This window comes from Schistocerca nitens, chromosome 5 (genome assembly GCF_023898315.1).
Source record: "Schistocerca nitens isolate TAMUIC-IGC-003100 chromosome 5, iqSchNite1.1, whole genome shotgun sequence".
In the NCBI taxonomy this organism is placed as follows: Eukaryota; Metazoa; Arthropoda; class Insecta; order Orthoptera; family Acrididae; genus Schistocerca; species Schistocerca nitens.
The window spans coordinates 217,062,571-217,087,472 of record NC_064618.1 but is presented as its reverse complement, the minus strand read 5'-3'; the positions used below and the strand labels follow the sequence as shown (position 1 = coordinate 217,087,472).

General features: G+C 43.3%; 1 protein-coding gene across 1 annotated transcript in view; it reads left to right on the top strand.

Moving 5' to 3' along the window:
• The window catches only part of LOC126259554 (glutamate receptor 1-like), a 545,373-nt gene that overhangs the window by 223,375 nt on the left and 297,096 nt on the right, over nt 1–24,902 (top strand). Inside the window, exon 2 of the mRNA XM_049956439.1 lies at nt 655–816. Coding sequence (XP_049812396.1) covers nt 655–816 — 162 coding nt within the window. The remainder of the gene's footprint in view (nt 1–654; nt 817–24,902) is intronic.

The window sequence follows — 24,902 nt, the reverse complement described above, 5'->3', positions numbered from 1 at the left end:
TTCTTTTTGAGATTGTATTATTGTTTCTTTTTGGTGAGTATAATAAATTGTTTCCAGATTTGTTTTCCGCATTTCTAAATTGCTAGTTCAATTCTCAGATGGCAAGTTTGTATGTAGAGGCGCTACGATATGCTTGTTGCATTGCACGGCGATCCTTCTTTGCAGTAGTTAGACGTGGTCGACCAGAACCTTCACGACGACTATATCTGCACTCACGTTCCCAGTCTAACATCGGGCCATCGTCACATCTGAATGCTCCACAAATCTGGATACAGCACTGTCAGACCAGCTGACCAGACTAATACCCACAGTGTGGCACCTCCCACAGTCAGGTGCTGATAACACTGTCTCACACGAGTACGTCCCATCTCCATGTCCTTCGCAATAAGCACGCAGCATCTGATGGTGCTCACGCTTCTCATACATCTTGCCAGGCCATGTAACACATTAAACACTAATACACCCTGGTGGCAGTTATACAAGATAGAGAGAATTGCAGCCATTAACATTTACATACCTACCGGTGGCGTGTGTACGTTTATGAAGCTGCATTGAATTCGACTGTGTGTTCTGGGTGCTCCACAATTTTTTGTCCTATTGTACAAATATGAGAAAACCTGTTGTTTAATTTCGTTATTCATTTTCCCGTTCCAGGTGCCATCTTCGAGCAGGGGACGGACGAGGTGCAGACGGCGTTCAAGTACGCGATGCTCAGCCACAATCAGAACGTCACCGGCTCTAACAGCCGCCGCTTCGAGCTGCAGGCGTTCGTTGACGTTATCAACACTGCCGACGCCTTCAAGCTGTCCAGGCTTAGTGAGTATACTTTGCTACAGGGAAGTGCAAGGTGAATTGGGAAAGTACATTTTATGGTAAACAAATAAAACGTAAGATACGAGCTAAACATTGTAATTTCAGGAAAAATAACTTCTGACGCCGTTTATAAACCTGCTGGTCTGTGTCGGTGGAGGAGTCTCTTTAAATCGATATTGAGATACCCTTAAGTTTCAAAATGTCATAAAACTCAATGTTCCTGCAGAGAAGGAACAATATTGTTCAGCCTACAAGTCTTCACTTCGTAATGGCACGCAAGGTAAGATTAAATTCATTCTGACAGGCACGGAAGCCACGATTTATTTCAATAACCTTCATAGATCGTTCACACAATCTGTTATCTTTCGGGTTTATCTTTCTGTGAAAAATCATCCGCTCAATTTACTTTGAATCATAAGAAACTGTCTGAAACTTTTCGAGATCGTATGTCGAAATTTGTGACGAAAAAGAGGTGGCTTACTTCTCTGGCTGTTCGTCAAAGAGACATATGGAAGCTATTCACTGTGTCCGTGATGTTTGTCTACCGCATTCCGAATAGCAGGAAGTTCTATTCCCTGTGATGACAATTTGCAGAACGGATGCATCTGACTCACTGTTGTCTTGGAGTAGCTCTCAGCGTCCATCCATGTGCCCTCGAGACACCTGTCAAATTTTGAGCTTCTTTGTTAGCCGAGGCCAACGACCTTGGAGCATGGTAACAGCGGTTCCAGTCAGATTACCGAAGTTAAACGCTGTCGAGCTGGGATAGCGCTTGGATGGGTGCCGAGCGCAGTTGGCAGGCAGGGTGCACTCAGCCCTTGTGAAGCAAACTGAGAAGCTACTTGTTTGAGAAGTAGCGGCTCCAGTCTCGTAAACTGACATACGGGCGGGGAAACGGTGTGCCACATGCCCCTCCATATCCGCATCCGGTGACGCCTATGGGCTGAGGATGACACGGCGGCCGGTCGGTGCTGTTGGGTCTTCGTGGCCTGTTGGGGCGGCGTTTACTGTAGTTTAGTTTCTTTTCCAAAACCGCATACAATTCCGTTAACAGTGTTTTTGCTAATCTCTATTAACACTCTTCTTCTTGCCAATCTCGGAGGCAGCTCCGGTTTTGTAACAGCGTCGTTAACCATTGATCGATTACGTGTCATTGAATGTAGAACCAGATTTCAAACATCGTAAACGGTTTTTCTAGCAACTTCGAAACGTTAAGACCTATCATAAACAAAAGACTGCCATGAATACGTTTTACCACGTATATCTGGGGTTATTTGTCCCCGTCTCACTGATTTTTGCACTATGTAAGAAAACGTCATGTTTCTCCATTCCACCACACTTGGCCTTCGTAGACATTGTATTCGGTTCGCCTAAGGAATTTACCTCAGCTTAATGCGTTCATCGTTTCATCACTTATTTCTCGACGGGAATGATGCACATGTTCAAATTAGTGACACGTTTTGCTAATTATTTATAGCTCAATCCAAGAAAACATTTAAAGCATACCGTTAATTTTACATGTTCTGTGGATTCTTTTCCGTCGCTAATTTCGATATGCAAGCACTGTCTCGAAATGTTTTAGACAGATCCTCATGATTCAAAGTAAAATAAGCTGGTGATTATCAAAGAAAGGTAAACCTTAAGAATAAGAGGTTGTGTGAACGATGTATGCAGCTTGTGAAAATAAACCGTGGCTTCTGCACTTGTCAGAGTATATTTAATATTCCCTTGCCTTGCGTTTCATTACGAAGTCAAGTCTTGTAAACTGAAGAATATTGTTTAGTCTCCATAGGAACATTTAGTTTTGTAACTTTTTGCCAGTTAATGGTGGCCGTTAACGGTTTTTTGTTTAGGATTGCTCGTGATATCTGTAAGGTTTTTACTTGAGTTTCATCACCAGTAAACTTGATATACTCAGGCATAAAGTGTTAAGTATCAAGCAGTTCACGACGTCCATTTGGGTTGGATGTAATATAATACACGGCCTGGTATTACAGAGCAATAGCATTTATTTGAATTTCTTACCTCCATTTACGTTTGTATCCGTACGACTGCACTGCATTGCACTGCACTGCCAAGCGAATAACCCGAATAACTGCTTGCATAATGGCGAGAGCTGGACCAACGCGTTGCTCATTCGATTTAAGTGTTTGAAACCAGTAATAGATGACTCGAACACTAAAATTTATATAGTATCTCCCGAGTGGATTGGTAATGACAATACTGGGCAGCTCCCGCTTCGTGGATAGGCTCTGTCAGTGTAATGGAGGTATTTCTGTGTCGATTTCTCGCCAGGGAAGCGTAGTACACTACATACTTTTTTGTTGGGTAATACTCTGTTTCGTTTCCTCTACCTCTATACCTACTACGTAATTACAAAAGTCAAGGTCATCTTCAACAACATGATTGTCATCTTCACCGTCGTCAACCATTGGACATCCACTTTTGCGGAATGTCACCTCCAGTTGGTGATCGTGTTGTGCATCTTCCGTTACCAGCTTACCATGTCCTTAAAGTACTCTTGTACATTCAGCGCATACTAAGCAAATTTCACTTCCTTCGAGAACTAGACGACGAAATTATACAGATATTTTACTTCGCGTCTCACTTCATCTTGTGTATTTATGATATGTCTCTTACGACACAAGCAACGTGAAAGTAAACAGCAGACACTTGTGTGGAATATTCACTCATGAATTGTTGAATGAGAGACAGCTGCTTACTAATGTAACGTTCCTGGCTTGGTCGTTGGCGTGCGGATATGCTATCGATTCGTCCGTTCCTAATGAACTCTGCCTGGCGCTGATAAATTAAATTGGACCGTGATTGCTAACAGATACATCAGATACCTTCTCCCACTGACGTACGTGGTGTTTCCAGTAGCGTAATTCATTTACATATCAACCAATTAGAAAAAAGGGACCAATTCTGCTATGAATTTAAAAGAAGAAGAATCGTAATTAGATATAAATACAATTGCATTCATCATACAGCAGAGAAACGAAGAGCAAAGTATATTTAACATATGGTATAAGATAACTTACTTGGGTCAAGTTAAAATTCTGGTCTGCCGCATGGTAACAGTAACAAGTGGAACTAGAGAGAGGTGTGGAGTACAATAATTACACCGTTGTTTGAATGTGATAAGCTGAAGTACTATCTGACTTGGTTTATTCTTTGGCGTACTGCATCGTCGGATGAGTTAATAAGCAGTGCGTAGGTTTGCAAGGCCTTTACTGGTCTCAACTAACAGCATTATTTATAAAGTGGAATGAGAATGACCACAAGTTCAAAAAGATTTATTTATCATGGCGTCGAGTGAATTCGTCGACAAGGCGATGAAAAGATAGAAGCGTCGAGATCAAATCTTTATACAGTCTGTGTTTCCCTACAACGAGATGCTGCACCATGTTTTCGTTGTCGTTTGTTTAGGAGGTAGCATAAACCTTTTTCCCTTGGGTGAAAATGCATAAATAGGGACGTCAAATTATGTCAAAGTTCGCCCGACCATGTTCTACCTCAACCACTAAAAATGTTTCTTGAGAATAGGACAGTGACAGTCAGTGGTAACTTAAATTAAAAAGCTGTTTTATGAACTTTGGTAAGTACGGGCCTACACGGCGCAACACTATCAAAGGCTCACTCTTTCGAAACCCCATTTTTGTCTCTCATTCTGACGCAGGTTTGAAATAGGGCTCAGAGGCGTCTACAACCTTTTTCTGCAGTGACGAAAAAGCATGGCGCACTGCGGCGATAACCTCGTGCTTGGCAACGATTCCAACACCAACGTTTCGACACGTGCGAAAAGTAGGCCAGAACTCAGTAAGTCATGTGAGGTGTAAGGTGGAATAATGTTGTCACATTGGCACCAAATGTCATCACAACATGTCGCACCCCCTGTTGCTAACATTTCTACCCTTCTTCTAATATCTCTGCGATGGAGGTCAGGATCACGACGTCTATCGTTGAAATCGTTTCATTTGGCAATGGGTGGCCAACGAAACCATTTCAGACGCACCGACGCTCAGAACTGTAACGCAATGACCTCAGGGGGTGGCACACATGGCGTCAATGAACCCAACCCTTTTCTTGGTCTTTGATTCCCACACATTTCGCGATCGTAAACGGCAGTTCGCCTTGCGTTCTTGAGAACCTTTGATTCTTATAGAAGGGTTGAATCGTCCAAGGCGTTTCAGCGCTCTCAAGGATGATCAAGAAAAGTGTCATGCTGCTCATTGCGGTGAGAACTGTAGTTTTCGACAGCGAATTGCGTGGAAATCAATGCCCCAAATAAGGGATGGTTTCATTGATGACATTTACGCTGTACACTAAGGCCTTTTCATTTCGATTCTGAACATCGGTGTGTCCGAAACACCTAGCCTCACACAAGAAAACCCCACGGTTTCAACTGCTGGGCATTGCGGTGATTCTGACCTCCATAACAGAGGCGTGATTAGAAGGCGTGAAATGTGCATAAGATGGGTTTGCGACGAACTTCCCAGCGTGTAAAACGCCCACGGTGGCGGTGGGCAGAATTATAGTGAAATCTAGCGTCAGGGTGATATCATAAACTCACCTTACACGTCGCTTGAACTTCTGAACTCCGACCTATTTTTTTCGCATAAGTCGAAACCTTGGCGTTTGAAGCATCACAGAATCCGAGGTTAGAGTTATAGGATGCCACGCTTTTCCACCGATGCAGAGGAAGGTTGTACGTACCTTTGGGCTAAATTTCAGACCTGCACCGCAGTGGGGGAAAATAACAAGATTTTGACTGAGTGACGCTAATTATGTTGCGCAGTGTAGTTGTAGGAAAATCAATAATATCGCGGTGCAGAAGGAATACTGTAATGAAAAGGAATTTCGGGACATAATGAACCACGTAACATCCTCAAGGCAAGCAACTAACTACACAGCCGGTCTGTAAACCGTCCCACACTTTTATGTTAACCTGTGCCAACACTCCACCTACAATGCGTCGACGCAGCATTGCATCATCTGGTGGGTATCCGATCGCAACCAGACAGACTGGCAGGCCCGATAGCCTATCAGTAACGAAGGAATTAGTGAAGAGATTGGTGGCACAGTGCAGTGGTCTTACGTGTCATTCCACAAAGCCTGTGCCGGCCATGCTCTTCAGGTTCAAATGGTTCAAATGGCTCTGAGCACCATGGGACTCAACTGCTGTGGTCATCAGTCCCCTAGAACTTACAACTACTTAAACCTAACTAACCTAAGGACATCACACACATCCATGCCCGAGGCAGGATTCGAACTTGCGACCGTAGCGGTCACGCGGTTCCAGACTGTAGCGCCTAGAACCGCACGGCCACTCCGGCCGGCTGCTCTTCAGGAAGCAAGTGTATACGTCCGAGTGATATGGTGTAGTCGTAATACAACTACCACCATTCGGGAGGACGGTAGTTCAACCTCTCATTGGTTGTCCTTGGTTTCACTAAGCTGAACGTGATAATCCTAGGGCAAATCTTCGAGAAGAAGTAGTATGACTTCTGTCCCCGAACTTCCTGAACCCAAACTTGCCCTTGATCCCAAGTCTCGGGGCGCTAACGACTAATTTTCCTTTTTCAGTACATTGAAAGAATATACACTATGTGATCAAAAGTATCCGGACACCATGCTGGCGCCCTCCATCGCTATTGCTGGAATAGAGTATTGTGTGGGCCCACTCTTAGCCTTGACATCTTTCTCGCAGGCATACGTTCAATCAGGTGCCGAAAGGTTTCTTAGGGAATGGCAGCCCATTCTTCACGAAATGCTGCACTGAGGAAAGGTTTCGACGTCGGTCGGTGAGGCCTGTTCTGTAGGATTCAGGTCAGGACTCTGTGCAGGCCAGTCTATTACAGGGATGCTACTCTCATATAACCACTCCACCACAGGCCGTGCATTATGAACTGCAAGCCCTCTCCATAAAAATACACGACCACATCATAACACCACCGCCTCCGAATACTGTTGGCACTACACACGCTGGCAGATGAAGTTCGCCGGGCATTCGCCATACCCACACCCTGCCATCGGATCTCCACATTGTGTACCGTGATTCGTAATTCCACACAACGTTTTTCCACTGTCCAAGTTTTCTCACATGCCACCTAACTGTCGTAGTACTTGTAGTGAATCCTGATGCAGTTTGGAATTCCTGTGTGATGGTCTGGATAGATGTCTGCCTAGTACACATTACGACCCTCTTCAACTGTAGGCGGCATCTGTCAGTCAACAAAGTCGGCCTGTACGCTTTTGTGCTGTGCGTGTCCCTTCACCTTTACACTTCACTACCACATCGGAAACAGTGGACCTAGGGATGTTTACGAGTGTGGAAATCTTGCGTACAGACGTATGACCCAAGTGACACCTGACCACGTTCGAAGTCCGTGAGTTCCTCAGAGCGCCCCATTCTGCTCTCTCATGATTTCTAATTACTACTGAGGTTGCTGATATGGAATACCTGGCAGTAGGTGGCAGAACAATGCGCCTAATATGTAAAAGCTATGTTTTCGGGGTTGTCCAAATACTTTTGATCTCATAGTGAACATTTTATTCTTTGCTCTTTAACCATGTGACAGCATATAGAGATTAAGTCGGGTAATGAATAAATTAAGTACCTCAGGCAACTGCAAAATATTGTAGTGACTGTGGGATTGAAAATATGTGTATCAGTCTCATTATAGGTTTGTATGAGTGATCTGTGACAGTTACGTCCAGATCCAAAATGTTTCATAAAAACATCTTCAGGTTGAAGCTCATCTGTCTTTGCTTACTTACAAATTAATTTGCTTTTGGAAGAGGTTCGCCTTGAGCAAAACACATTTTTTTCATTTGCATCTACCACCGTTGTCATTATGGATAAAATAATTTTGGGTATTGAGCTGCGTCACTTCAAACTACTAAACCCACTGAACTGTAGACTTTTCGATTTACCTCTTGCGACCCTCTTCAGGGCCTTGAAGAGGACCGCAACAAGTCGGTCGAAACATCGGCTGCTCAGTCGGTTTGGTAGTTACAACGGCGCGGTCCAATAATAAAAATTATTTTATCCAAAATGTGTAGCGGAAGCTTCACCATTATCAGTGGGATTTTATTTTTGTATATTGTACAACAGGACTAATGCTATTTACTACTTGAAAACCTAGAGGAAATTATTTACTACTTGAAAACCTAGAGGAAATTATTTACTAATTTGAAAAACAGATACGGTTTTGTATTCACATCATGTTACCACACGCTGTGTGTTTCCTGTTTTTCTTATGTTTTACAGTTCTTTCCTTTCCAGTCTGTCATTTGCCACCACATGGAACTTGATGCAGAAAAGTTATTTAACTCGAAATTTTACGACTGGGAAAGTCGTGGTTAGTCTCAAGTCTTCTTTTTATGTCTGGTTGTGCAATACGTTTCACTTAGTTTTCCTGGTTTTCCACTTTCCTTCACTGTAAAAAAATGCACTATTTTACAAAGATAAAATAAGGGAAACAAGGGCATCTAAGGACGCATGTAAAAGTCGTTCTTTCCTCGAACTATTTGCTGGCACATTACCATCCAGCTAAGCAAGACAGTGTAGATGTAGAGGAAGTAGAACACGAATGTGAGAAATACAATGAGTTATTTCAAAGGTGATAAGCTTTAACTAATATATTAGCAAATTTGTGTTTTGGTTATGAGTTGATTTGTTAACTTTTACGGCAGTTTCAAAATTTGTTACACTTCTTATTCTTAGTGACCGTCCCCGTGTAAAATTTACCACAGTGACCACAGGACTTACTTTCTTGATGCTGAGACTGCAATGCATAGGGTTTGCAGTTGGATCTTACTTGATTGAAAACAGGAGGAAAGACGGGATAAACGGTATGAAAATAAAAAATTAAAATTTCACCATCAGATGGTACTGTAAGCGGCAGATGATGCAAATTAAAAGACGTGGGGTTTATGGCTGTTCATCAGTTTGCCATAGCATAATTAAAAACCGCCGGCCGATGTGGCCCGAGCGGCTCTAGGCGCTTCAGTCTGGAACCGCGTGACCTTTACGGTCGCAGGTTCGAATCCTGCCTCGGGCATGGTTGTGTGTGATCTCCTTAGGTTAGTTAGGTTTAAGTAGTTCTAAGTTCTACGGGACTGATGACCTCAGATGATTTGAATTAAAAACCGATGTTATTGTTGCTCAAATACGGCAATTTTCTTATCGCCAGCCTTTTGACTCGTTAGATACTTACTGCGCCAACCTTGCAATTGCAACCTACATCTTGAACTTACATTATTTGCCGGATGTATTACAATCTCTGTCTTTGTCTTCTGATTTTACCCTCTACAGCTCCGTCTAGTACCATGGAAGTTATTCTCTGACGCCTTAATAGGACACAGATGTCCTTCCATCCTGCCCCTTCCTCTTGTCAGTCTTTTCCATACATTCCTTTCCTCGCTGGTTCCTTGGAGAACCTCCTCATTCCTTTCTTTATCAGTCTATCGAATTTTCAATATTCTTCTGTAGCACCACATACCAAGTGCTTCCTCAGAGTTCTGTAATCTTCTTCGCTTCCACAAAGGATAATATCATCAACGAATATTATCCCTGATGTGCTTCACTCAGAATTTTAATTCCACTATTGAACCTTTCTTTTATATCCGTCATTGCCTCTTTGTTGTATTGACTGAACACAAAGAGCGGAAGACTGCATTCCTGTTTTACGCCCTTTTTAATCCGAGCACATCATCATTGTCTTACAATCTGATTGCTCCCTCTTCATTCTTGCACATATTGTATAATACATGTCTTTTCGTACAGCTTACCCCGCGTTTTATCGGATATTCGAAAATCCTGCATAATTGTACATTATCGAACGCTTTTTCCAGGTCAAAAAGTGCTATGAATATGTCTTGAGTTTTTCTTCAGTCTTCCTTCCATTATCAAGAGCGACTACAAAATCATCTCTTCGGTGCTTTTACTTTTTCCTAATACAAATTTGTCGTTATACATATACTCAATTTTCTTTCCCAATCGTCTGTTTATTATTCTTTAAGCAACATGGATGCATAAGCTGTTCAGCTGATTGTCCGATAATGCTCGTACTTATCGCCTCTTGCAGTATTCGGAATTGAGTGGACAGGAACTTTGGAAATCATTGACAAGTTTCTATGGGACCAAATTGCTGAGGTCATCGGTCTCTAGGCCCACACATTAATTAAGCTGACTTTAACTAACTAACGCTAAGGACAACACACACACACACACACACACACACACACACACACACACACACACACACATACCCGAGGGAGGACTCGGACATCCGACGTGGGTAGGCCCTTGAACAGCCGCGGCAAGGCTCCCGAGACCGTACGGCTACCTCGCGCAGCATTGTGTGGATGTTTTCCCGAATACCTGATGACATAACGGCAGTCTCGTACATTCTACACATCTTCGTGAATTGTCGTTTTCTTGCCACTTACGCTCCAATGACTCTAAAAGTTCCGACGAAATATTATGTATCCCTTCTGCCTTATTTTATCTAAAGCTGTCCAAAGTTCTTTTAAATTATAATGCCTGATCCTCTATTTCTTCCCTGCCGACTCCTATTTCATCTTCTATCTCATCATCAGGCAACTCCTCCCCATCATAGAGGGTTTCAGTGTATTCTTACCCCCTATCCGCTCTCTTTTCTACATTTAACAATGGAATTCCCATTGCACTTTTAATGTTACCGCCCTTGCTTTTAATTTCACCAAAGGCTGTTTAGAGTTTTCTATAGTCTGAGTCAGTCTTTCCGAGATTCATTTTTTTCGATTTCATCACAATTCTACATGCAGTCTTATCGTTTTAGCTTCCTTTAACTTCGTATTTATTTCATTCCTAAGTGACTTGTAGTTCTATATTCCTGAATTTCCTTGAACAGTTTGGTACTTCCCTCTTTCATCGATCAAAAGAAGTGTTTCTTGTGTTACCCATGTTTTCTTCACAGTTACCTTCTTTGTGATTGTCTGGTTTGGAAATTTCCTATTCCTCTTCAAGTGAACTGAGTACTGAGCTATTCACCACCGTAGTACCTATAGCCTCACAGAACCTTTACCATATCTCTTTCATCCTTAGTACTTCCGTATCACAGTTCTTTGCACAATGGTAGTTACTGACTAGCCTCTTAAACTTCAGTGTACACTTCATCATTATTAATTTGTGATCTGAGTCTATAACTGCTCCTGGGTACACCTTACAGTTTATTATCTGATTTCGGAATAATTGCCTGACCATGCTGTAACATGATTGGAATTTTTCTGGATCTCCCTGCCTCTTCCAGGTTTACTTCTTCTCTTTTGATTTTTGAACAAAATATTCGCTATTACTAACTCAAATTTAATGCAGAATTCAATTAATCTTCCTCATTTCTCATTCCAACTATGAATCTCATATTCTCCCGTATAAGTTTCATCTATACGCTCCCCTACAACCACATTCCAATCATCCATGTCTATTAGGTTTTCAGCTCCCTACACGTACTGAATTACTCTTTCAGTGTTCTCATATACTTCCTCTATCTCTTCATCTTCTGACTGTAACTTCGGCATGGATACTTTAACTATTACTATCATTGTTGGTCTGCTGTTGTTTCTGATGAGAGCAATCTTGTCACTGAACTGTTCACAGTAGCTGACTTTCCGCTCTTCCTTCCTACTCATAACTAATCTTTCTCCATTATACCATTTTCTGCTGTTGATGATACCTTTGTTATCTTTCTTTTTCACTTCAGTAACCCCCACTATATCTAAACTGAGCCTTAGCAATTGTCTTTCAGGTATTCTAGCTTCCCTACCGAATTACAATAATGTACTATGACAGCGTATTTTCATTGGACAAATTTCAGATTACTTCGCTATTTCGTGTTTTTCTAACTTGAAATTTTAGTTACATGTATTTCTGAAAATAGTTGTTTACATCTGTCGAAATTATCGTTAAAGGTTGAGTAAATCCACTTTTTGTTGCAACTGGTAGGCTGCACTGTTTTCATTTATTGATCTCTAATCGTTGCTCAAGCGCAGTCGTGTTCAAAATATTATGTCAGTTGTTTTATTGGCACAATATCTTTCTGTAGCGTAGATCCATTCTATCAGATGTATCCGATCTCGAACCTTTGTCCTATAAACAATGTCCTTGATAAACAACCATGCACTAAAATCAAACGGAGTCAGACCGGAGCAACCAGGGGCCAGACAGTGTGCCCCCCCCCCACCCCCCATCCTCACCGTTCCTATTCAACACTTAGGAAACGTCTCGCGGAGAAATGTGGTAACATCCTCATGGTAATGGGGTGGGACACCATCCTGCTGGAAAGTGACATCAGGCGGCATCTGTGGAACTGCATAGTTGGTCAACATGAAGAGATGGATGTGCCCTGCCACCGGCGCGCATGAACCATGCGACTCAGCACTGTTTATAAAGTAGTGAGGATCACATCGTAAAGGGTGTTCTATAAGATTGCGTATTTACTCAACAATACAAAATTACGAAATCTTTCTGGGACCGTCTGCCCATCTCCATCAATATAAATTGATTGCTCTGGGAGTCACACAGTCTAGAGCCGTGACTGCACTGTTTTTGCTGTGGAACGTAAAATTCAGGTAGACCAACGAGGTCACCTAGGCAGAAAACAAAAACATATATACACTCCTGGAAATTGAAATAAGAACACCGTGAATTCATTGTCCCAGGAAGGGGAAACTTTATTGACACATTCCTGTGGTCAGATACATCACATGATCACACTGACAGAACCACAGGCACATAGACACAGGCAACAGAGCATGCACAATGTCGGCACTAGTACAGTGTATATCCACCTTTCGCAGCAATGCAGGCTGCTATTCTCCCATGGAGACGATCGTAGAGATGCTGGATGTAGTCCTGTGGAACGGCTTGCCATGCCATTTCCACCTGGCGCCTCAGTTGGACCAGCGTTCGTGCTGGACGTGCAGACCGCGTGAGACGACGCTTCATCCAGTCCCAAACATGCTCAATGGGGGACAGATCCGGAGATCTTGCTGGCCGGGGTAGTTGACTTACACCTTCTAGAGCACGTTGGGTGGCACGGGATACATGCGGACGTGCATTGTCCTGTTGGAACAGCAAGTTCCCTTGCCGGTCTAGGAATGGTAGAACGATGGGTTCGATGACGGTTTGGATGTACCGTGCACTATTCAGTGTCCCCTCGACGATCACCAGTGGTGTACGGCCAGTGTAGGAGATCGCTCCCCACACCATGATGCCGGGTGTTGGCCCTGTGTGCCTCGGTCGTATGCAGTCCTGATTGTGGCGCTCACCTGCACGGCGCCAAACACGCATACGACCATCATTGGCACCAAGGCAGAAGCGACTCTCATCGCTGAAGACGACACGTCTCCATTCGTCCCTCCATTCACGCCTGTCGCGACACCACTGGAGGCGGGCTGCACGATGTTGGGCCGTGAGCGGAAGACGGCCTAACGGTGTGCGGGACCGTAGCCCAGCTTCATGGAGACGGTTGCGAATGGTCCTCGCCGATACCCCAGGAGCAACAGTGTCCCTAATTTGCTGGGAAGTGGCGGTGCGGTCCCCTACGGCACTGCGTAGGATCCTACGGTCTTGGCGTGCATCCGTGCGTCGCTGCGGTCCGGTCCCAGGTCGACGGGCACGTGCACCTTCCGCCGACCACTGGCGACAACATCGATGTACTGTGGAGACCTCACGCCCCACGTGTTGAGCAATTCGGCGGTTCGTCCACCCGGCCTCCCGCATGCCCACTATACGCCCTCGCTCAAAGTCCGTCAACTGCACATACGGTTCACGTCCACGCTGTCGCGGCATGCTACCAGTGTTAAAGACTGCGATGGAGCTCCGTATGCCATGGCAAACTGGCTGACACTGACGGCGGCGGTGCACAAATGCTGCGCAGCTAGCGCCATTCGACGGCCAACACCGCGGTTCCTGGTGTGTCCGCTGTGCCGTGCGTGTGATCATTGCTTGTACAGCCCTCTCGCAGTGTCCGGAGCAAGTATGGTGGGTCTGACACACCGGTGTCAATGTGTTCTTTTTTCCATTTCCAGGAGTGTATATATAAGATGACGAAGACCCTGTAGCTGCCACTTCGTATGTTTCCATAGTGCAAGAACCTATTCCCAAAGTACACGCCTCGACGCAGGTGACGTCCACCACCAGCACTTGTACTTGCACCTGTGTATCCCAAAGCAAAGTGACAAAAGACATAGCAATCCAAGCAGCTACGACAGAAGAAATCGGACACATTTTTTGCAGTGAGGGTCGAGAAGGCACTCCAAAAGTAGTGTGATTCTCAATGCTCCCTTTCCCTCAACATCTCCGAAGGAAAAGGGTACAGGCAGGGAAAGGATCACGACGTTCGGGTTGAAAGTTGCGCAGGGTATCATAAGTCGCCATTCTGGCATGTCTGACTGATGTGGAGCACATCTTGGATTTCGATGTCTCGACATTGGACCCACGTATCCCGTCAGCCCTTCCTCGCCCTACAAGTGCCTGACACCGCGGCGCAAGGGGCAGGGGTGAATGAAAACCACACCGCTGAAATGGCTTAGATACTCCGGTGGAATATGAGTAGATACAGGACTCATCCGGAGGAATTGAGACTCCTCGTACAGGACAGATTTTTTGCCTGTTTCCAAGAAGATCATTTGGCTGACGCACCTGTGTTTGCAGCCTGCTCTACAGAAACTGATGACGTGGCGAAATGTGGGGTATCAGTGTTCGTGTAGGACACATGCCACTTCTAACCTGTGCTCTTAGCCACAACGCTACAAGCACTTGCTGTACGGATAGTGTCCTATGTAGTCGTCACCTTGTGCTCTGTGTAGCTACCATCTCACGAGCCTGTTGGCAGTGAGATCCTCACACACCTTCTTGATAAACTACCCTGATCCTTTCGGCACCTTTTTTTCTTATTTTTAGATGTCAGTCTTCTGACTCGGATTTTATCTCCGTTTACACTGATTAAGCAGGCTGCTCTGTCCTTCTCCCGAACAGTGGCCCCTGGACAGGACTCCCGCAGCAGTTTTCAGTTTATTGCGCGGAACTGTATGCCACCCTGAGGACTCTGGAACTGATGAGACGGCATCGTGCCAAGAAATTCCTCATCTGCTCAGATACTCACAGTGCCTTCTCGCTATTGACCAGATGCACACAGCAGATCTGAAGATGCAAGAAGACCGGGACGGTCTTCTTCATTTGCAAAGGTGGGACAAGGAAATATTTTTCTGCTGGGCCCTGGGGCGCATAGGGATTCGACGAACGAACTCGCCAACTCGGCTGCCAAGGAGGCTTCCTACCTTCTGTCTCCTTCTCGCTGCCCAGTCCAACTGCACACTGTTACCACATTAGTGATCAAGAAGACCATGTGTTGATGGGACACTCAGTGGCTGAAAGTGAGGAATTATAAGCGACCGTGGCTTACCTCCTTCGATCACAACGATCTCAAGGAATAGCCTTTACAAGGCACAGAGTGTGACATTGCCCATGGACTCATGGTGTCCTCTCACGTCGCGAGGTGCCCCCAGTGTTTCACAGATCTGGGATACAGCTGTCCCCATATTTTGACTGAATGTATTTTGTGGACAACCTGAGGGCTCATCTGGATCTCTCGCACTGTCAGACCTCTCTTTTAACTGATAATGATGCGACTGTGGTTCGTGTCTTAAAATTTTGTGTGATGTCCGAAATTCTTCCTGAAGTATTGACTGTGAGATTTTAGTGCGTCCCAGAGTGGTTTGGTCATCCATTATTTCTAAACAGTCATCCAGACACACTTATCCCCTTTTAATCGTGTATTTTGTCGTTGATTGTATCCAGTTACCCTACTGTGTTTCGTCTGAATTTTTTTGAGGGCTTTTTTAATGGCGCCTAATCGGGGTTGTCTTTTCACGTCTTGTGTGTGAGCGCAACTTGGTTTCCCGATTTACTATTATTTTTTAACATATTTTGAACAAACTTGTCTGTATATCATTCATACATTGGCGTTGATGACCTTGCTGTTTAGCGTCCCCACCCTCAAATCATCATCATCGTCATCTGTCTTTTCACGTCAGCAAAATAAAGGAACCCCCACAACTATAGTGCCGTTTGAACACAGACTCAATGTAGTTATTTATTTTGCGTATGTGGTTTTCAAGTACAAATGGTTTCATGTTTAAATACATACATACAGATAAAGATAAAATCAACATACATTATAACACATAAATAATGACTCGTCTTATGTGCATTCAATTAAGGATAAAGTAGGCATACACAGGTTGTTACAATAAGGTATCTTGTCAGAGATAAAATAAAATTATCAAACAGAAATTGTTGCTATAAGGTCATTCAGCAATCACATATATGGAGCTGTAGAGTCTCTTTAAAGTTCTATGTAGGTTTTCCATCCACTCGACGGCTGCAGGGGAGGCTGCATAAAGTTCTCGAATGGATCCTTTAAACGCACGTTTAGTTCATTCCTGAATGATGTGCTGGATCATTTGCTCTGGATGTCCACAATCGCACTGTCGTGAATCTCGTATGCTCCATCTACAGAGCAACTCGCCACTTCTGCCATGACCAGTTCTGAGTCTATTGCGTATAACCCAAGTTCTTCTTGGCAGGTCTGTACCAGGTAGGTTTCCACCGGGTGATATTTCATTGCAGTTGTTGGATAGTCCAGTCTGAGACCATTCATTTTTCCATGAATCCATAGCATCGAAAGACGTAGCCATAAGGTTTCGAGCTGTTCTCCATGGTGGTCTTCTAGATCTTAGTCGGAAAAGATTTGGGGCAATGTCCTGATGGATTGGAAGGTTGGTATTGGAGGAGATTTTACGCCATTTATTAACTAAGGTGATTTGCTGCCTAAGATGTGGTGGAGCTATACTGCAGAGAACAGGAAGCCAAGGTAGTGGGGTGGATTTAAGGGTCCCAGTTATGGATCTCATGGTATTGTTTAGTTGAGTATCCACTTTAGACGTGTGGCTGCTGTTAAGCAAAACAGGGCTGCAATATTCCGCAACAGAGTAGACTAGCGCTACAGAAGAAATCTTCAGAGTATGTACATCAGCTCCCCAGCTAGTATTGGCGAGCTTTTGAATAATATTATTTCTTGTACGTATCTTAGCAGCAGTATCTATCAGGTGTGGTTTGAATGTAAGCGATCGATCTAATTTAATACCAATATATTTTGGGTTTGGTTTATGCTTTAACTTTCTACCAGCAAAGGTAACGTCAAGGGATCGGGTTGCTTGTTGGTTGTTTAAATGAAACACTGTAGCTTCTGACTTTATTGGGTTAAGAATTAATCTCCAAGATATGAAATATTTACCCATTACTCCGAGGTCTTGGTTAAGGGAGTTTTCACACTGTTCAAAACTTTCATGTTGCACAGCCAGGGCCATGTCATCTGCGTAACAGAACCTCCGCGCATTTGTTGTTGGTATGTCGCTTGTGTGCACATTGAAAAGTAATGGTGCCAATACAGAACTTTGTGGTAAGCCGTTGTTTGAAACAATGGTTCGACTCTTCTTTCCTTCTAGATGAACTACAAGGGTTCTGTTGCTGAGCATATCGCTTAGTAATTTGTACAAGATCCGGCAAGGGATAATCTGAAGTATCTTGCTAAGAAGACCATGCCTCCACACAGTATCGTATGTAGCGGTTAAATCTACAAATGCAACAGCTGTTTTAAGTTTCCGTTCATAACCGTTCTCGATATGTGTTGTTAAAGCCAGTACTTGGTCGCAACAGTTAAGTTGCGGTCGAAAACCAGCCTGCTCGATGGGGATTCTTTCATTCAAAGTCGTCCCAATACGATTATACAAGAGTCTCTCCAAGAGTTTGAAGCAGGTAGTGCTAAAATAGCATCGATACCGGGGCATTCCGCCGAAGACCATCGTTGGGCAAGACGGTCATTCGTCTCAGATCAGTATCTTACTAAGTGCACAGTCTAGGTGCAACCGATGTCAACGCCCGAAAATGTAGACTTAGGACGGAGGGAGGGGATTTAGTCAGTTTTTTCGGTCGAAGGTTCAAATGGCTCTGAGCACTATGGGACTTAACATCTGAGGTCATCAGTCCCCTAGAACTTAGAACTACGTAAACCTAACCAAGCTAACGACATCACACACATCAATGCGACCGTAGCAGTCGTGCGATTCCGGACTGAAGCCCCTAGAACCGCTCGGCTACAGCGGCCGGCTTCTTCGGCCGAATCGGGTGACATTCACAAACTCACAACGTGCATTGTAAGAAATCGTTAAGTTTAGTACAACAAAGGAGTTTGACACATATCGAGGATGAGAAATATAATGACAGAGCTATGTCTCGGAATATATGGTCTAAAATAACTATTTTATCGGAAATTACAGGTTTCGAACAACTTAAAAGTGGAATAATAACTAACCGAACGGTATCTTATATTGAGCATCTTCAGCTAACTGTCTATACTTAAAATGTTTCGTGTCATAAAGAAAAAATGTGTATCGGATATTTCAGGCCAATATTACAACCTCGAAAATTGTGTGTTCAGGTGAAAAAGATGGTGTATATTAGTGTTTATTGCTAAGATTACTGTAGTGAATGTGTTTTGTTTCGTGATAAATGGGCATGATCAGTCTACGAATTATAATTAGGGCTTGCTGGTATTTTTATGTCAGTAGTGTAGTGATTCTGATATAGAAAGTTGTTTTAAAATATGGTGTATGTGTTACCAATATTCAGTACTTTAGGTGTTTGTAGTATCTTATTCTAAAATTTATATTTGTCTCTCACGAATGTGTTGGGTGGCAGTCATTAAAGGTAAATTGCATACGTCTGTTTGCAGAATTTGTCTGAATTTGTATGGAATGTTTGTAATCTTGCGCCGGCCGGAGTGGCCGAGTGGTTCTAGGCGCTTCAGTATGGAACCGCGCGACCGTTACGGTCGCAGGTTCGAATCCTGCCTCGTGCATGGATGTGTGTGATGTCCTTAGGTTAGTTAGGTTTAAGTAGTTCTAAGTTCTATGGGGCTGATGACCTCAGAAGTTAAGTCCCATAGTGCTCGGAGCCGTTATGTAATCTTGCATTTAAGTTTGGTAGAACGTTTCTCTTTTCCTCTCATGCATTCATAATACTTATCTGGTTATTCCAATAACTGAGGAAAGAGTTGGGAATATATTCCAACACCCTTGATAGAACAGATTCTAACCTCCTTAATCCCGCCAAAAATTGACGAAGGGGATCGGACCAAGATGTCAGTTGATGTTATTAGCGACCTCTGGCGACGCCATCTGACGACCGTCTGTCACTGACACCGCGACAGCAGCCTTAGTCGCATACACCGTTCAGTGTTTTCTTCAGAAGTCAGATGTCTTTTTTGGAGTCATCAGTTCTCTGAGAGGTTTGACGCGACCCGCCACAAATTCCTCTCTCGTGCCACACTTTTCATCTCAGAATAGCACTTGCAACCTACATCCTCAATTATTTGCTGGATGTGTTCGAATCTCTGTCTTCCTCCAAAGTTTTTACCCTCTACAGCTCCCTCTAGAACTATGGAAGATATTCCCTGATGTCTTAACAGGTCTCCTATCATCCTGCCAATTCTTCTTGTCAATGTTTTCCATAAATTCCTTTCTTCGCCGCGTCTGTGGAGGAACTCCTCATCCCTTACCTTATCAGTCCACCTACCAAACCTACAGTTTATAAAAAAAAGATATCAATTATTACCAAATAACTGATAATTTTAGTGATCCATAGTACAATAAGTGGGCTCAGAATACTGAGGTTTTCTTAATAGTTCATCCCTTCACAAGATTCTCGGTGTTGGCTGAAGTCCGACCCATTGCAAAGTTCGCTTTTGCGGCCTGGATTCAGTTGGCTGGAACTCTGTCAGTCAGCATTCCAAATGACGAAATTTGAGAACGATTCTAAGTACAGTTTTTCGCTTTACAACCCAAAAATAAACCTCCGAAATAATGTCCCAGATCAAAATGCGAATGCTAGCTAGTATGTGTACCGGTAAGTAAATCCGTATGTGGAGCACAGAAGATTTGGGTGACGAGTAATGTTATTCCGAGTCTCTGACATATCACAATGCTCTGTTACACTTGCTGCCACTTTACTTACTTGACTTAATTCCTTTTACTCCGATGTGGAGCATAGGACACATATTAGAGCTCTCCATCTTTCCCTGCTCGTTGCATCTCCTTGATGTCACTCCAGGAGTGGCCAAAGGCTGCCAACTCAGCTTCAACAGTCCTGTGCCAGGTCGACCTCGGTCTGCCTCTTCTTCTTGCTCCTTGTGGGTTCCATTCTAACCTGCTTTGGATTATGTTGCGGGCCTCTTCTGAGGGCGTGTGTCCAGTCCATCTCCATTTTCTTTCTTTTACGGTTATCTCGGCTTTCCATTGTTGAGTGCATTACCATGGTTCTTGGTTTGAGATAACATTTGGCCAGCGTACTCCCAGTACAGTCCTCAGACATTTATTGCTGATGGTCTACTCTTGTTTTAATTTGTGCCGTCACCTTCCACGTCTCACACCCGTAAAAGAGATTTTAAGCTTTAGCTTCAACAATATTTCACGAGATGTCCAAACTGGTTGGAGCTGGGCAAAGGCCCCTTTTGCCTTTTTGATCCTACTTTCGACGTCTTCTGTCTCTCCTCCATTTTTGGAAACAATACTTCCAGATAACAAAAGCTCACCACCTGCTCAATCTCCTCTTCTTTCATAGCTAGTTCATTCTTGCTCTTACTGTTCATTCTAAGCTCTTAAGTCTAAGCCGTGTTTATTTTTAATTCAACTCTCTGAGCTTCTGTTTCCAGTTCCTTAAACTTCTCACTCATATCCTTGAAAGTATGGAAGAGAAGCAGATGTCATCGGCTAAGTTCAGGTCCTCCAGGCGATCATATCTTCCACTATCTACCTCTTCTTTCCTCTCGGGTTACCTTCTTCATGATACCATCTAATGTCAGCAATAATAACAGTGATGAAAGCAAATAACCCTGCCTTACACCAGAATTTAAAATGAATGGTTCTGAGAGATTTCCATCATGTTTCACCTGGCAAGTATATTCTCTGTACACAATCATCACGATACTGATGATCTTTGGAGGTACTCCGTAACCCTGCATTGTTTTTCAGATGGCTTCAAGCTGCACCCTATCATAAGCTTTTTCAAAGTCAACAAAAGCCTGATACAAAGGAGACCAGTATTCCATGGACTGCTCATTAATGATCCTCAAAGTGTTGATTTGGTCTGTGCATGATCTGCTTCCTTTGACCAGTCTTTTCTTTCCTTAGCTTACTGTCCATGGGCACTCTGAGACGGTTTAAAGCAAGCCTTGAAAATATTGCCTCTTGGTGGATTAAAATACCCGCTAATATTGCTTTCAAGACAGCGTTGTTTTGGTTGCGTAGCCAGTTTCGGACGACTGTTAGGTATAGCTCGAATCGAAACATTTATCGGGTAAGGCAATGCTTGGTCTGTAGCTTAAGTACGTTCGTTTGAGGAATTATAGTAAAAAAACCGTTTCAAAATGGCTATACAGTCGAAACTCTGGAGCAATGAACGCGGAAAAGATGGTTGCCTTAATCCATACAGTAACAGTTTCTCTGGCAGTGTGTTATCGTTGAGATGATTGGTGGTGGCATTGGAGTCTATCGCAACTAAAATATTAGCTCAGATACACTTCAAAACGTGTGTACCCAAAAATTTATTATAAGTCACCAGCCATATAACAGAACTCTCTAAACTTTCAATAGTCGCCATACAATTTATGTACTGAGAGTCACATGTATCTACTGCAGGCAAAAGTAATCAATGTCTTTCACGTGGAATGGCAACGTCTACGAACTGGCGGAAGGCGTCGCCATGGATAGTCCTCTTAGTTCAGTGGTGGGCAATTTCTTCATGGACATTTGGAAGCACAGGCACTGGATTTGGCACCTTGTAAACCTAAGGTGTGGTAGAGATACGTCGATGATACCTTCGTTGTCTGGAGCCATGGTGAGGAACAGCTCGGTGACTTCCTAAGACAACTGAATAACCTCCATGCCAACATAAAATTTACCATGAAAGTAGAAAAGGACAGAAAATCTACCTTTCCTAGATATGTTGGTCACAAGGCATAGTGAAAATCTGAGACACAGAGTGTATCGAAAACCGACACACACGAACCGATACCTGCACAAACTATCAAATCGCCACCCGAACCAGAAAAAAACATGATTAATACTCTCAAAACGCGAGCAAGACCAATATGTGAGCCGCTATAATTCAGACGTGGAATTCAGCACCTGGAAAGTGTTCTGAGGAGCAATTGGCACTCCACAAGTGATATTAGAAGTATAACAGAGTAAAACACACGGCGAAGTGACACATCAGAGAAAGAAATGTCGGGTACGGCCTTTCTACCTTGAAGTCCCAGGGTATATAGGACAGAATCGGCCGCATATTGCGAAAACACGGCATAAAGACTATTTACAAGCCGAGAAAGATAATCAAAGAGTGTCTCAGATCAGCAAAGGATAAAAGGGACCCACTGCAACGGCGGGAATATACCGCATACCATGCAAATGTCGAAAAGTTTATGTTTGAATGACCGGACGATCAATTAACACTAGGATCACGGCGAAAGACTGTTGCAGGTAGCAAGAGGAGAACCGCACCGGAAATGACTGTGGAGAAGCCGTTGGACGTTGACGCGCCAGATACATATAGTCTGCGGCCGCAACCTCGGCTCCAATCCACCACCAGCAATGGAGGGTGAAACTTCGACAATGTCAGCCACTCGTGCTGGCGAAAGGTCAGAAAAATCATGAGACGATTGTCGGCTGAAGAACCAGAGACAGAAGCCAACAGGCAGTTTGTCAACAAGTGTTTTTTTGTAAAGATAGTTCGGAATTATACTGAAAATGATATTGACTGTAATCATTAGTAACAGCTGGTATAATCTACGTAAGTGCAACATATCATCTTGAAAGGATTTGTGCTTCACTGAACTAGCTGTTATCTGATAACAAAGTAGTGGTTGTGGTATTTAATGGAAAGGACAAGAGACCGGAATTGTAATGAACGGGGAAATAGTTAAGTAACTTATTTTAAATGCTGAGGATCTAATTATTGCACGAAGAAGCTCATGATTACCTTGAGAGTGCACACGGAGCGAAGGTCAACTGCGTGCGTGTGCGTGTATGTAAGCTACAAACATGAACATCTGTTCTTACCTTTGTTCCAGTTGTCGGTGGATAGCACAGCTCAATTGTTCTTAGTTATTTCTCGGAACATTTCAGGTGACATACATATACATACAGTAATTTCTCCTGTGTCAGATTGATATAATCAACATGGGGTGAAAAAATTTAACATAATAAATGATGCTATTAAACATTCATTACAGAGGATAGTAAGAAAATAGACAATTCCGAAGTTGTACAAAACACACATTAGAATGTATAATGTACGGAACTGAAAGCTGATTATAACATAAAAAAAGCACAAGGATCAAGAATTGAGACACGATATTTCGTAGAAACACAGCAGGATAGACATGGTCGATAATAAAATACAGAATTTATAGCACAATCGTTATTTATATCTGAAGATAATGAATAGAGAAGGACGTGCAAAGATATATCACTGGAATAATAATAATAATAATAACTATAATACTATAAGCCATGACGGCCTGGGGAAGTCTTCCAAATTCAGTTCACCTCCTCGTCTTTCGTGTCCTCCGTGTCCCTGAGCCAACGGTACGCAGTCTTTCCCCAGATCGTCACCCACCATATTACGAAACGTGGCATGGCAGTGGGTGTATCATTGCGGTGGAGGATGACTAAAAACCGAGACACAGATTCAAATCGAGAGAAGGATTTGCATTAACCTATATAAAAAGCATGTACGGATCCATGGTGGCTGGGAGGTGACGGGGGAAGCTAGTATACAAGGACGTACTGAAAAGTAATGCTTCCGAAATTTTTATTTTGTTCTCATCACCGGTAAAGGTATCGTTGTAAACCCTTGCCGTTAGAAGGCTCCGAGCTGTAGCGTTTAACATGGCGGTGTGTAACGCAACGATGTCAGTGCGTGAGAAACAAACTGCTCTAATAGAGCATAAAATGTGGCTCCAACTAAAATCCATAGAAATTTGAAAGCTTTCAACGGTGATGGTTGTATCTCAAATCAGTAATGTGGGATGCTGTGTTGTTCATACTCGTACGGCAACAGAGGAGACTCATCGCAATAGGGTTGATGAACTCAGCAGAGAAAATCGTTGGCTAACACAGATACAACCCTCCGTAAGTGTGGCACATCACTAGAGATTGTGCAGGTCGTCATTGCAGACCCGCGGTACAGAAAACGGTGTGCACAGTAGGTGATCGAATGCTCACTCCTGATATGAAAAGAAGACGACTGGACGTGTGACAACAGTTTATTAATTTACGCAAGTTGAGCTCGAAGGGACGGTCTGTAGTGATTACTTACGAGAAGAAGAACTTTTTTGCCGAGATCGCAGATAACCTGTTTAATGAGATCACAAGAACTGCCACAAACTGTTATGCAAGTAATGCAACGTCAACCCATAGAAGAACCAAATGACAACATACCTTCATAAAGGTTATTACAAACATCTTGTGCCATACATACAAAATCTGTCCATTGAATTTCCATGTACATAAAACATGAAACGGGCGATGCGTTGGCACTTTTAGATTAATATTACTATGCTCATCACAATTCGCCAAAATATCGTTCCCATAACGTAAGTCATGCCTACCAGGCGCCACAAGACTCTGTCAACAAACCAACGCATGAGATGAAATGACTACAATCGCAACAGGTGTCGTTGCAGAATATAGAATCTATCAGTAGAAGTCAAATACGTAATTTAAGTACAAACACGATTCCAAATACCCATGTACAAAAAGTTCTGAAATATTTATAAAATATATCCGATGATTTCTTCATGAATGAATACTGGTACGAAATTCTGTACATCGTATTTACGGTACTGATATATCATTACAAAACTGCGAGTACCTTTTCTGGCAGAGTAAGGAACAAAGGAAAAAGAAGATTTTTGAAA